The 15,137-nt window shown below is 42.7% G+C and overlaps 1 protein-coding gene across 4 annotated transcripts in view; it reads left to right on the forward strand.

Moving 5' to 3' along the window:
• The window catches only part of CNOT10 (CCR4-NOT transcription complex subunit 10), a 109,506-nt gene extending 94,616 nt beyond the window's left edge, over positions 1-14,890 (forward strand). For all 4 annotated transcript variants that reach the window (XM_080675696.1, XM_080675694.1, XM_080675695.1 and 1 more), the window contains 6 exons: positions 6,946-7,059; positions 8,633-8,763; positions 9,240-9,275; positions 9,472-9,599; positions 13,396-13,471; positions 14,442-14,890. In XM_080675696.1, coding sequence (XP_080531822.1) covers positions 6,946-7,059; positions 8,633-8,763; positions 9,240-9,275; positions 9,472-9,599; positions 13,396-13,471; positions 14,442-14,593 — 637 coding nt within the window. In that variant the 3' untranslated portion in view covers positions 14,594-14,890. The remainder of the gene's footprint in view (positions 1-6,945; positions 7,060-8,632; positions 8,764-9,239; positions 9,276-9,471; positions 9,600-13,395; positions 13,472-14,441) is intronic.
• The last annotated feature ends 247 nt before the right edge of the window (positions 14,891-15,137 follow it).

Consider the following 15,137-nt stretch of genomic DNA (forward strand, 5'->3'; position numbering starts at 1 on the left):
GCCTGCAGACTGAGAGGTCCCGGGTTCGATTCCGGTCAAGGGCATGTGCCTTGGTTGCGGGCACAACCCCAGTGGTGGGGGTGCAGGAGACAGTTGATCGATGTTTCTCTCTCATCGATGTTTCTAACTCTCTATCCCTCTCCCTTCCTCTCTGTAAAAAATCAATAAAATATATTTTTTTAAAAAGAGTCAACCATTTATTGACTGTCAACTGATATATTTTTAAAACAGTTTTAGAACATTTTCATCACCTCAAAAATAAATCCTGTACCTTTTAGCTATCACCTTTTGCCCCAGTTGTCAGTCCCATTAATCTACTTTCCTATAGATTTTTTCTTTTTAGATTTTTATATGAATGGAATCATATAATATGTGGGCTTTTATGACTGGCTTCTTTCATTTAGGATAATGTTTTCAAGGTTCATCCAAGTTGTAGCATGTATCATATTTTATTCCTTTTTGTTGTCAAATATATTCGTTATATAAACATACCATATTTTGTTTATCATTTCATTCATTGATGGACATTTGGATTGTTTCCATCTTTAGGCTATTATGAACAGTGCTGCTGTAAACACTTGTGTACATGTTTTTGGATAGGCATGGTTATTTTTCTTAGGTGTAACCTAGAAATAGAATTGCTGGGGTCATAGTGATAATTCTGTTTAATCATTTGAGGAACTGCCAGACTTCTTAAAAGTGGCTGTACCAGCCCTATATAAGGGTTCCAGTTTCTTCACATTCTCACCAGTACTTGATTTTACATTGTAGTAGGTTTGAAGTAGTGTCTCCTTATTTGATTTGCATTTCCTTGAAGACTAATTATGTGTGCACTTTTTGTGTGTGCATTGGGCATTTGTATATCTTCCTTAGAGAAATGTTTATTCAGCTCTTTTGCCTATTTTTCAATTGGGTTATTTATCTTTTTGTTACTGAGTTGTAAGAGTTCTTTATATATTCCAGATACAAGATCCTTATCAGGCATATTATTTGCAAATACCCTTGCCCATTTTCTGTGTTGTCTTTAGACTTTTTTGAAGGTATCCCTTGAATCACAGAAGTTTCTCATTTTGATGAAGTTGTTTATATTTTTCTTTATTTGTTTACACTTTTCATGTCATATCTAAGAATCCTTTACCAAATCCAAGGTCTTGAGGGCTTACCATGTTTTCTTCTAAGAGTTTTATGGTTTATAAGCACTTACATTTAGGTCTTTGATCCATTTTGAGTTAATTTTAGATATGGTATGAGATAAGGGCTCAACTTAATTCTTTTACATACGGTACTAATATCTTATTAATAATAAAGAAATAAGTCTAGAAAATTAGTCACATTAACATTTCATGTTTGCATAGTGGTTTAATAACTGTCATGAGTATGTACTGAGTTTCCATGTAGCATATTAGAGGATATCTTTGTTGTTCATTCTGAGATTGTGATATTAGCTGAAGTTTTAATTTCTAAAACTTAATGGAGGCTGCTCTAGAACCTGGAAAATAGTATAATAGAATTGGAAAAGGGTAGGAAATAATGTTGAGACTAATGTGGGAAATGTCTGTGTGAGAAATTGAAATCAAAGCATACAAAATAAAAATGAAGTTTCAATGTGTTTTTTTAAAAATAAGAGGCTTAAAAATAGATAAAAAGAAATGTTCAGACCAAATTTAATTAAGCCCAGTTATTTCATAAACATAAATCGTGGAACCTTCATTATTTCCCATTCGGTGAAAAGGGACTTACCATGGCCCAATGTTTATAAGAGGAAATGAATCAAATAAATGGTTAATAACATAAATATCATAGGCAGTTTTAGTGTACTTAAGGAATCACATTTCTTTTGGTATTAGCCTAGTGGTTCTATTGTACCTCATGGGACATACCTAAAACAAGATGAAGGCTAATAATCTTTTGAATCTCCCCCACTTCAGTCTTGTAACTGAGTATGGTCCTGCTAAAGCTTGTCCATCTAATAAACTCTACCAAAGAAGAAACCTGCCTGCAGGTATGACTTTTTTTTTTTTAGGTATGACATTTTGTTTGTGTTATCAGCGGTTTGTGCTCAGATTGGCATGATTCACATGTGCGTCCCAGATTTCATTTAGATGAACTGGTGATGAGATTCCTCACAGGCCAGGGTTAGAATAATTCTTCAGTGATCTGCCACTCTGTGGACCCCAATCCCTCCAGCACCCCCCCTCCGCCGACCCCCCGGGCCTCTGCTGACATTGGACAAATCATTTAATCCCTCTGGGCATTACTGTTCTCTTCTGTCCAATAAGTAAATGGAGTTGGGTGATCGTAAGGTCCTGTCCACGTATAAAATGTCTCTTACTTTATGCATTTTTTTTTAAAATATATTTTATTGATATTTTACAGAGAGGAAGGGAGAGGGATAGAGAGCTAGAAACATCGATGAGAGAGAAACATCGATCAGCTGCCTCCTGCACACCTCCCACTGGAGATGTGCCCGCAACCAAGGTACATGCCCTTGACCGGAATCGAACCCGGGACCCTTCAGTCCGCAGGCCGACGCTCTTTCCACTGAGCCAAACCGGTTTCGGCTTACTTTATGCATTTTATTTGCCGCCTGGGGTGGACTGCATTCTCCAATATGCTAGATTTGATTAAAACTAAAAACGTTTTCAGCTGTTTTATACTGGGCTTCTATTTGTTTTGGATTTGGGTGTGTTTTTCAGTAAGATTTTTTTTAATTTTTTTTTGCAAAAACCTATTATTGGAAAGCAAAATGTTTAGAGAAGATATGAAGTGAAAAACTTACCTAATTTAACTTTTGAATTTTCTTAAGAGTTGAAAGTTGACAGGTTTACCATTTTCTAGATGGTTACAGATAAATGGAAACAGCTTGATTTTTTTTTTTTTTGACATTTTAAAATCCAGTACTACATTCAGTTTTTTTTTTTTTTTAAAAATGCCTTTATTGATTTCAGAGAGGAAGGGAGAAGGAGAGAGAGATAGAAACATCAATGATGAGAGAGAATCATTGATTAGTTGCCTCCTGCATGCCCCCTACTGGGGATCGAGCCTGCAACCCAGGCATGTGCCCTTGGCCAGAATCGAACCTGGGACCCTTCAGTCCGCAGGCCGACGCTCTATCCACTGAGCCAAGCTGGCTAGGGCTACATTCAGTTTTTTTGGAAGAATTTCTCTTACTGGATTTTTGCAGTCAAGTTTTCAAACAATGTTTGCTATGAGCTCACTTAGTGAATTTATTTTCCTTGGACAAATGGTGACTTCCTGAATTCCCCCCCCCCTCCCCATTCTAACCTCTCTTCAATAAGGGTTAAACTACTTCGGATACTTGCTTTAGATATATTTAATTCACGAAATACATGGCTTGAAAGATTTTAATGCCCAATCTTGTATAGCTTGTTGATGTAATTTGGTGCTTTAAGGAAAGGAGTTTTTTTCCTTTTTCTTTCCTTTCTTCGTCCTTTTCTTTTCCAAGGCGGTCTGTGGACCTAGAGCCAGCTCTCCAGCGTGTGGAGGAGAGAGTGGGATTGTGTGAGATCCTCCACAGCGTGCGGAAGCTAGTGTGTCTCTTCCCTTGAGATATAGTCCTTCCAGTCTGCTGAACTGTCAGATCCACTGAGGGGTTGGTAAGCAGATTGGACAGTGACTCGAGGAAACAGTGGGGCTGGGGGTAGGGGGTGTCAATATTTTAAGTAGCAACTATCAGAAGTAAAGTGTGTTCTCCAGGGGCTTAGTAGATAAAGCCGTGCACGTTTCCAGGGCTCCCGGTCTATGGGCATGGTGCAGAAGAGTCCAGGAGGAAAAGGAGGATGAGTGAGAGGGTGAGGAGAGGTGAGTTGGGGCCATTGTAAGGCACCAAGAGAAGAGGGACATAAATGTTACTTTGCGTTTCATGTGGTGGAACTTGCTCAAGCCTAAGGTTGTTTTAATCAGAAAGCCATCCTTCAAGTTTTGCATTCCCATATTTAAGTGTGTTGTGTTTTGTTTTTTTCCTAGAAAGCTTGTTTTATTATTAGAATCTTTTACCCCATTGTGATTTGATAATGGTATCTTATGGGAAAAGGGGCAGAAGTTAACAGACCTTTACCTTGTACGTAATTATCGTTTGGACTTCCTGGGAAACAGAATCCTTGCTGCAAATCTTACATGACTGATTTCTGGACCCAAAGTGGGCTTGACAGTGGGCTGGAGCAGTAATAGCCCCCCTACTGTCGGGAGAGGCCAGGGCAGACTTTTCCCAGCGAGCCCGCCTGAGGAGAGGCTGTCCTGGCCTCTGGGACCCAGGGCACTCGCGGTGGCTCCCAGGAAGGCTCGGCTTGGTCGGCAGGGTGACCTACCAACAGCGTAGGCGTGGCTCTGGGTGCCTGAGAAGTAAATTGAAAACATTGAAGCGGTGGTCTTCAGTGAATATCTTGTAAACACCTACCACAGATGGTGAGCAATTGCTCTTGTCTTTGTGGAGGGAACAAAAGATGTGGGCTTCTGCTTTTCAGGAACTTCTGTTTTGTCCCCATCTTTGGCAAAGTCACCAGTGAAAATGGGTGGTCAGCTCTGTGACTGTGGTAGGCCCCGAGTTGGTCTTCTTAGGCCCCTGACCCAGGGCTTTAAAAGTCTTCCTTCTTCTTCAAAAGCGATGCATACATTGCTGATAACTAAATGTTCGTCGCCATTGTAAAATAAAACCTACATGTAGGCCAACAGAGGAAATTAAATTTCCCTGATCTCCCTAGTGGGGAGCTAACCACTGCAGTGCTTCTGAAAAAGGCAGATAAGTGGCCTGCCTCCCTCCTTTGGGCCTGTGAGTCTTCTGTCAGGAAGAGGATCCCCCAGGGCCGTGGCCATGGGGTGGTCCTGCGAGTGAGGACAGCTCTTGGAGATAGAGGGATATTGACAGTAGGCTTGTTAGGGAAACCCCTCATGAAACGCCACTACTTGCCTGCTCTTAAATTCTCCTCTCAGACTTTCAATTACGTGCTCAGTAACAATACTTGAACTTGTAATATTTGGGTTAAATTGTTCTCTTCCTTTTTAAAGACAGCAGGCACATACATGTATATGCAAAGTTAATATGTGCATAGACAAATCCTAATGTAATCTTATCTTTCTACTTTATTTTTAGGGCAATCCTGGGACTTGACAGAGAAGCAGTGAGATAGGTTGGGGAGAGCAGTGAGTTGGGAGTCCACAGTGTTGACTGTTAGCCTGACTCGAGTCACACCCTCTAAGCTAGAGAACAGTGTATTTAATTACTTTGGATCTCAGTTTCTCCATTGGTAAAACAAGGAACCGCATGAGGCAGTCTTTCAGCCCTACCATTGCAGCCCAAGGCCATAAATCTCAATTTACTTTTGCCTTCTCTGGGACCAGTCTACTTTTCTGTGTTGTTCGAAGTTGAGGGGCTACTTTTCCTTCAGTAGGTAGTTTTCTGAGGTTCCGGCAGCCAGGAGTGAGCCAGTGAGAGGAAACTCCCGAACTGGTCCAGCTGGGCTTTTACTAGAAAGGGCTGTTTCCAGTCAGAGGATTTCAGAGTGTTAGAAAACTCAATGGTGGTATGGTTACGTTCTTCCTTAGACTGAAATTACAACCCAAATGCACTTAATGATATACATATGTATTGTAATTTGTAAACATAACTCAAAACCCTGTATCTGAGTCAGGTCATTTGCAGCTGGCCATTCAGACTTCATTTCTATTTGACAAGGGTTTATTTTAAGATTGCGTTGTGGCCGAAACCGGTTTGGCTCAATGGATAGAGCGTCGGCCTGCGGACTGAAAGGTCCCAGGTTCGATTCCGGTCAAGGGCATGTACCTTGGCTGCGGGCACATCCTCAGTGGGAGGTGTGCAGGAGGCAGCTGATCGATGTTTCTCTCTCATCGATGTTTCTAGCTTTCTATCCCTCTCCCTTCCTTTCTGTGAAATATCAATAAAATATATTTAAAAAAAAAAAAAAAAAAAAAGATTGCGTTGTGGAGCGGTTGTTTAACATTCGAATGATCTATTAGTGTCCAGTCTTCAGCTAGAGCTGTTTTAAATGAGCCACACGTTAAGTAGAAAACCAAACAGAAATTTGGGTTTCCAACCCAACTTAGCAAAATTAAATGTAACTTAATTTTTTTTATTCTCACATGTATTTATTTAGCCTGGGGTTTTTTTCTTAAATATTTATTTAGGATAATAGTATCTGTATGACTGAAATTATTTTAGTTATTCTCTCTGTTGTTGCTTAGCAAGAACTATAAACTACTTAATAGGCTCAGAGAAGGACACTTTTACAGTAGCTAAGTTAATGGATTTTTGTAAGTGGACTGTGTTTCTTAGCAAAATCTCAAATATAGGAAGAATAACATCTGCTTCTATAGCTTTATTTCTAGGATGTTAAAAGAAATGTTCTGTAGCCCTAACCGGTTTGGCTCAGTGGATAGAGCGTCGGCCTGCGGACTGAAAGGTCCCAGGTTCTATTCCAGTCAAGGACATGTACCATGGTTGCGGGCACATCCCCAGTAGGGGGTGTGCAGGAGGCAGCCGATCAATGTTTCTCTCACATTGATGTTTCTAACTCTCTATCCCTCTCCCTTCCTCTCTGTAAAAAATCAATAAAATATATTTTTTTAAAAAAATGTTCTATGGAAGTAAGTTCTCAATAAGCCATTAACTACATTACTTTTTTACAGGCTAAATATATATATCATAACTCTGTTTGGTTAATTTGTTGGAGATGGGGGTCAGTTGGATGGAAGCCAAAGATGATTTATTTAGGGAAATAGCTATACAGTGCTTCAGACTGTAGTTTTATACATCATTCTAATTTTTTCCATTAGTATTGTGGCTTCCTCTCTGCTTTTCTGGTGTCCAGATTGTCACAGTCATAACGAGGGTGTTCTTTCCTATCTAACAGATGTAACCATTGTCAGTTTTGTAACTCGGGTTTTCAGCCCTCCCCTTTTATGTTGCAGATGCTCCATCCTGGCCTGTAGTGCGTACGTGGCTCTGGCTTTGGGTGATAACCTTATGGCTTTGAATCACGCAGAGAAACTTCTTCAGCAGCCCAAGCTGTCAGGATCTCTTAAGTAAGTGTGACTTGCCCTGTGTGTCCCTGCTTTGTTTTGTTGGGAGGTTTTCAGTTAGTTTGTGGTGCATGTTGCTTCTTTTTCCTCCCCCAGTGGAATGAATATATATTAAGGGAAAGCAACTGACGTATATTTCATGTTTAATAGTGAAATTTTTTCACTTGTCGCATGTTCCTTCCTCCCTCCTCTACCCTCCACCCCTAACCCCCCAATTGAGGCAGGCTAGCTAGAGGAGGTGAGACCTGAGCTGGCCCTTTAAAAGGCGGAGTTAGATAATGGCTTGTGGAGTTGAGGTCCAGCTTTGAGCCCAGGAAGGCAAGGCCAGGGCAGGGGGTGGGGGGGAACAGTGGGCGTGCTCTGCCCAGGACACTGTTTGGTAGGAACAGGGGAATTTTGGGGGGAGTAAGAATATTGACTGGATGAACCAAACTGTGGAAGCTTTAATTCTATAAAAGTTTAGCTTTGTCTGTTTTGTTCTCATGTAGAAAAAATCATTAAGATTTTGAACAAAGGTGTAACATGTCTAAGCGTGTTTTCATTTTGAAAAATCAGTCAGGGCATCGTGGGGAAAAATGGCTTAAGGTAAGAGACTGGAAGAAGCAGGCTATGGTAAGCCAGGGGGATGTGCATCTGCTCTGGCATCAGTGGGCATACAATAGATGATCAGAAAAGCAGAAACCTGTAGAATGGAAGTAGAGTCGATGCAGCTGAAATCTGGTCTCAGTCTGTTCTGGCACTCTGGTCCGTTTTGGCTTTTCCGGCAGCAGAGACTGGAGCAATCTGGCTCTGAACCTTCACTCGATGGGCATTCCTCCTTGGACCTGCCTCTCATTTTAGAGCCTCATTACCTTCTTTTTTTTTTTTTTTTTTAATATATTTTATTGATTTTTTACAGAGAGGAAGGGAAAGGGATAGAGAGCCAGAAACATCGATGAGAGAGAAACATCGATCAGCCGCCTCCTGCACATCTCCCACTGGGGATGTGCCCGCAACCAAGGCACGTGCCCCCGACCGGAATCGAACCCGGGACCCCTCAGTCCGCAGGCCAACACTCTATCCATTGAGCCAAACCGGTTTCGGCCTCATTACCTTCTTATGTTAATGTTACTTTCTGTATAAATAGAACAGCATAAATTTGCCAATTTTGAACTTTCTTAATTGGTATGTGTAATTTGTTCCTACTTAGTTAATATAAAAATTACTGTATATTTTTAAAAGATTTTTAAAATTGTTTTTTAGGGAGAGAGAGAGAAACATTGATCGGCTGCCTCCTGCACGTCCCCAACCCCGCAACCCAGGCACGTGCCCTGACCAGGAATTAAACCTGCCACCTTCAGTTCATGGGACAGCATCCTACCAAGTGAATTACACCAGCCAGAGCAATTATTGTATATTTTAAGATCGTTTTAAAGAGATAACATTTAAGTGACCCTTAATTATCCATTTATAAACTTAGATATCAGTTCAAGGACTTGAATATATGTAACATATACCAACTCTTACTATACATGGGGTATTTTTGTGGTGATCTCCTTTACAGTTTGAAATCCGTTTTTCTTCTTTTTAATTTTAGGTTTTTGGGTCATTTATATGCCGCGGAAGCCCTCATCTCTCTGGACAGAATATCTGATGCCATTACTCACTTGAACCCGGAGAATGTCACTGATGTCTCCTTAGGGATCTCTTCAAATGAGCAGGACCAAGGTTAATGAGGACACATTTGATCAGAAGTGGTCACCATTTCCACTTCCTTCCTGTTGTAACTCAGGATGTGTGGAAATTTAAGGGCACAGTTGTAAAGGGAAGGAAGTTTTAGGTGGCTATCTACATTTTTGGCTGTACTGCCTTTGTGTAGTAATTGTTTGCTAAGTAGACCTAGGAGTTGGTTATCATGTGGTCTAAATTCTAACTTTTAAAAGTCTGATAGTGTTAGATCTATAGTTTTGAGTCATGGCTAAGTTTTTTTGAAGGAGACTGGCATCCACTTCATTTAAGGTTATTTCTCAGGCATGGCGTGGTAGGTGGTGGTCGAGTTTGATGTCTTTTAATAGAACCTCTACTACAAGAGAAGTAAATACAATTGCTGTGACCTTGGATTTTCATTTCATAAAGAAAATTAGGTTCTTAGGATATATAATCTGTTGTCCTGCTGCCTGAGATTTATTTTCATGTCTTTGCAGGATCAGACAAAGGAGAAAATGAAGCAATGGAATCCTGTAAGTGAGAAGTTTTGTAAATACTTAAGTAGCCTGGCCTGCATCCCAAAGATTTAGACTCCAGCCTTCTGTCCTTCATTTGTCAGCCTGAGGGCCAGAGCTGTGCTTTGTTCAGAGCGGCTCTTGGGCAGTGGATTGGGTTGCCCCCGGGGCCCTTGGCCTGACTTCTTCACCGGTGTCTGTGCTCTTTCCCCAGCTGGGAAGCGGGCCCCTCAGTGCTACCCTAGTTCGGTCAACTCTGCCAGGACCGTGATGCTCTTCAACCTTGGCAGCGCCTACTGCCTGAGGAGCGAATACGACAAAGCCCGCAAGTGTCTGCACCAGGTAAGGCAGAGCGGGCTATGCAGGCCTCTTGTAAAGCAGCCAGCAGAGGTGTGGGGTGTGGGCTTTGTTGTTTTGTTTGAGGCTCCTGGTGAGTTTGTGAAACATTAGAATATTCTCTTCCACACTTGGAGATATTCCGTGCAAGGTAAACAACTGAGCGGTATTGAAATGAACTTAGGACTTGATTAGGAAAGAAAGAAAATGAACGTAGGCACTTAATGGAGTGTTTTTTTCTGATGATTTTAATAATTTAAATTTCAAGCCCTGACCGGTTTGGCTCAGTGGATAGAGCGTCGGCCTGCAGTCTCAAGGGTCCCAGGTTCGATTCCAGTCGAGGGCAGGTACCTTGGTTGCGGGCACATCCCCAGTGGGGGGTGTGCGGGAAGCAGCTGATGGATGTTTCTCTCTCATCGATGTTTCTAACTCTCTCTCTGTCTCCCTTCCACTCTGTAAAAAAATCAATAAAATGTATTTAAAAAATAATAATTTAAATTTCAAAAGATTGGAAACCAGCTCTGGCCAGTATGGCTTATTTGGTTGGAATGTTGGGCCGTGCACGGAAGGGTCGAGGTCAGGACACATACCCAAGGCTTGCGGGTTTGATCCCTGGTCAGGGCAGTGTTTCTCTCTCACATCAACATTTCTTTCTCGCTCTCTCATCTCCCTCCCCTTTCCTCCCTCTCTCTCTCTCAAATCAATAAAGACATATCCTCAGGTGAGAATTTAAAGAAAAAGATTGCAAACCATCTAAATAAGGGCTTATTTCAAAGGGGGAATTACAAAGTCAAAGGGTATACAGATGTTAAGATTTTTTATATGGAAAGTTTGTGCCAAGAGACATACTGACCGGCAGCACATGAGAGAGCCGACATCCCCAGATGTTGTCAGAGTAACTGAAGTTGAACCCATTCTCAGGATATGGTGGCTTCGGAGATTCCTCCCCGTGAAGGCCACTTGGTGTGTCCAGCAGTGTTGGGGCTTACCATGCAGAAAATATCCAGGGTGATGCTTAGTCAACTTAGTGGCATCTGGTCAGCATCTCTGATCCAAAATCAGAACAGCTAAGGGATGGACTAGCCAGGGAAACACGTTCAGTGTTCTCTGGGAGTTGAGTACAGGAGTTAAATGGGTAAGAGTTCCAGTGTTTCACTGTTCTCAGTGGCAAGGCAGGAGTGGTTAACAGCCCTTCTGAAAGTGCTGGTGGACCCCGATGACAGCAGCAAACAGCGTGTACGGTCCAGCTCAGGTTCTCGTGCAGCAGGTGGCCATGGCGGCTGCCACGCTGGGAGACACACATGGCCTGGTTCGGGGTCTGAACGGGGGTTTGTTTTGGTCCCTGGGTTTTTAGGTTAATCCAGTGGCTGGACCTTTGTTAATTGGGAGGCCCACCCTGCCTGGGAGAGCAGAACAGTGATGTGAAGGGTTGGAAAGGGCTCCTGAGTACATGTTTCTGAGGTTGCCTGCCCACCCCTGACCGTTCTGAACAGCGAGTAAGCAAAACACCATTAAGTCTCATGATAGATAAAGCTGCAGACAGTGGTCAATGCGAAGAATAACAGAAGACCTATGTTAGTAGTCAGTTGGAGGGAAAATGGAGTTTAATATTCACAAAATGCTGTAATGGTGAGCTTGCCTGTATATGGTAAAGATGGGCCTGCCCTGGCTGGTTTGGCTCAGTGGATAAAGTGTCGGCCTGTGGACTGAAGGGTCCCGGGTTCGATTCCAGTCAAGGGCACATGCCCGGTTGCAGGCTCAATCCCCAGCGAGGGGCGTGCAGGATTGTCTCTCATCATTGGTGTTTCTATCTCTCTCTCTCTCTCCCCCTCTCCCTTCCTCTCTGAAACCAATAAACACACACACACACACACACACACACACACACACACACACACACACACACACATATATATATATATATATATATATATATATATATATATATATATATATATATATAGAAGGGCCTGGAAATATAAAGTCTCCTTTTCTGGACTGAGTTGTTCCACCTCAGTAATGTAGTGGGAGGAACAGAAAGCTCCCTGCTTCATTCCCGAGGAACTCAGGAGCATGTGCTCTGGACAAGAATCCCCACTCGTCGGAGGTTTCTCCTAATGCTGCCAGGAACTGAACTTGGGCAAGTGTCTGGATCTAAGGACAGCTCCCGCAGTCACACCTCGGCCTGCGATGCCATTTCTCCCCATTTTCTGCCTATCAGATACGGACCCTGCCAGGAGCAGGGCAGGCTTCCCTCGCCTGGAAGCTCTCCGTCAAAAGAAATGCTTTTTCCCTGCATATTCACAGTACATTCCCTTTCCTCTCTCCCTAGCATTTAGGTAAATTGGTTTGTGTGGTTGTCAGTTATTTGCATGCTTGTTTATTACCTATTCAATAAATATTTGTAGAAGTACACTTTCTGGTTAGAATAAGGGAAGAAGCAAAGCAGTCTGGGGGCACGAGGACCTGAAACTGGATGGGGAAATACGAGGCAGCGGTAAGTTTCAGAAAGGCTGAAGCCCAGAGAGGCCAGGGCTGAGGAAATAAACCTGTGACCTCAGAGCAGTCCAGGTTTCCTTTTCCGAGGACCAGGTCAGAGAGAAGCTGCTGGCTGGTAATGGATTCGGATCTGAGGAAGGGCAGCATGTTGCCTGAGCAAAGAAATTATTTTGACTAAATTGTAGTTTAGTCCTTAAGAATGAAGACATATGATAGGCATAGTGGTATGCTTTTTTCTGTATCGCCAGCCTTTTTTTGTTTTTTTGTTTTTTAAATATATTTTATTGATTTTTTTTACAGAGAGGAAGGGAGAGGGATAGAGAGATAGAAACATTGGTGAGAGAGAAACATCAACCAGCTGCCTCCCGCACACCCCCTACTGGGGATGTGCCCACAACCAAGGTACATGCCCTTGGCCAGAATCGAACCTGGGACCCTTCAGTCCCCAGGCCGACGCTCTATCCACTGAGCCAAACCGGCTAGGGCCCTTTTTTTTTTTTTTAATCCTCACCCATGGGTACTTCTTCCATTGGTTTTTAAAGAGAGTGGAAGGGAAGGAGAAGGAGAGAGAGAGGGTGGGGAGAGAGAGAAACGTGGACATGTGAGAGACAGATCAATTCGTGCCTTCTTCAAGCTCCTGAGGGGGAAGGGGAGGGGGTGGGCGAGGGGGATTGAACCTCCATCCAGGGTATGTGCCCTTTACCTGGAATGGAACCCAAGATCCTTCAGCCCAAGGGCCAGTGCTCCAACCACTGAGAAACCAGCCAGGCCTATATCGCCAGCCTTTTCAGATTGAATTCCTGTTGCTAACATTGGCGACTTGCAGGTTACAGTCCTGACCTGTTACGTAGGAAGACGAACGGGCATGCAGATTTTACTCTTAAGTGCCAGTGTGTCTGTGGTGGAAAACCATCGCAGACTGGGCTGGCGAGTGGAGTCAGGAGGGTCTGACTCTCAAAACTGAATATAGCCTGGAGATAGAAGAACCCAGACAAGTAGGCAGAAAGGCTGTGCCCTCTGAAGAGCTCATTATGGATTAGGCAAGGGTAAACAAATACTTAACTAAAAATTACATGTCTGGTTTCGTTGGTAGGGGTCAAGACAAAGGCATCTGAGAGCCATCAGAGCAGAACTATAGTGGTCCCTGGGAGGTCATGTGGGAATGAGCTTCAATAAGTTTGCTAACTTGTCATTGGTAGGCTGACATCCTTTTTGTTCTGTTGTTTGTTTGTTTGTTTGTTTGTTTTTGGCGTTTGTATCTTAAGCTGCTGGTTTCACGGTGTCTTTTTTGTTTTGAGCACAGGCGGCTTCAATGATCCATCCTAAAGAGATACCCCCTGAAGCCATCTTACTGGCAGTCTACCTTGAACTGCAGAATGGTAAGGGATTCTTTCCTCCTCTTCTTATTGGGGTCTGTTTTTTTCTCTTTGAAATTGGAACTTTGCCTTCCTTGAAGATATTACCCGTCAGGTTCTTCTAAACAAAAAGGTAGCTAGGGAACTTTTGGTATTTTGTGGACTCCTACTTCTTGCAAGTTAAGTGTATTTCCTTTTATCTGTAAAAATGCAAACTAGCGTAACTTCTGACACTTAAGTATAATTAATCCCTACTGATTGACCTTTCTCTTAGGCAGCCAAATGACTGTAATTGAGATCATGAGTCAGAATGCCAGTGGTTCTGGTTTGTATATCTGAGTACTTTGAACACAGATATCATTAATGAGTTTTACAGTAAACCAGTTTTTGCTGAGAATTATCTAGGCAATCCTAAATACCGGTTATACGTCTGGAGTATATATAACCTCCAGGATGTGGCCCCTGGAAGAAAGGCTCTGGGTCCCATGTAAGAGATAACGTGAAGGAGAAAGGATATGTGAATGGGAGAAATTAGAAGAGACAGAAATAGAGTTGAAAGTCGGACCTTCTTGTGGATCGTAGGAATCCTTACAAGGCTCCCCTCTCGATAGCTGAAGAAGGGGCGTTAAGTGTCTGGCACCCGGCAGGCCTCAGCCTCCTGAAAGGCATGATTAGGGTCAGTGCATGGTTCTAGATCCCTTCTGTGCATTCCGCCTGTAGACAAGTTTTCAACCGGGCTCTGCCTGAGCGTCACTGCAGAGCTTAAAATAAATCGCATTGCCCAGGTCACACAGGTCCCACCCGAGATCTCTAAATCGAATCTTTGGGGCTGGGACGGAGGCATTATGTGATTCCAGAGTATAGCAGAGGGCTGACCCCCGCTCTTCCAGAACATCTTTAACCCCCCTCGCAGACTCCAGTGGCTTGCTTTAGATGTGGTAGTATTGTTGTATGCTCTTTTTTTTTTTTTTTTTTAATGGTGAGTGTCTTATAGGTAATACCCAGCTGGCCTTACAGATCATCAAAAGGAATCAACTGCTCCCTACAGTGAAAACACTCTCTGAAATGAGAAGGAAGCCAGTGCTTCAGCCCGTCCACCCGATCCAGCCCATCCAAATGCCAGCTTTCACTGTGCAGAGAAAGTGATATTTTGCTCTTGGAAAACTGTTACCTGAGACCCAGGGGAGTACTTATGGGCCTTTTTAGTTGTATCACAGCAAAATGAATAAAAGACAGATGGTGAAGGGTGCTAGTTTTGGACATACAATTTGAAACGATTCTAACCCCTGATTTTATTTTTTGTTTTGCCAGAAGCTCACTTAAAATTAAGGATTCACCAATTAATTTTCATCTGTTTTTCTTTAATCTTTGCTAGACTATTAATTTGGAGCCATTATGTAATGTATCTGTGTCATAGGTAATTAAATCATGGTCTTACCAGAACAGTCTCCTATAACATATTTTGTCTTTCTTGCAACTAACTGTTCAGAGTATGTTGGCATCTGAGATTTATTTAGTGTTAAAGTTTGTAAAATGGAGAGAACAACCTCAGCAGTAGATGAGTAGCCCATCCAGAAGCTGACCCGGAGGCATGGGGGAGGAGAAGTGCATGTGTTTTATGCCTAGTTATGAATAAAAGGACCAAATATGCAGAATAAAACCCAGAGGGCTAGTAAAATTGGCCAAAAGA

This window comes from Plecotus auritus, assembly GCF_963455305.1.
Source record: "Plecotus auritus genome assembly, chromosome: 6".
Classification (NCBI taxonomy): Eukaryota; Metazoa; Chordata; class Mammalia; order Chiroptera; family Vespertilionidae; genus Plecotus; species Plecotus auritus.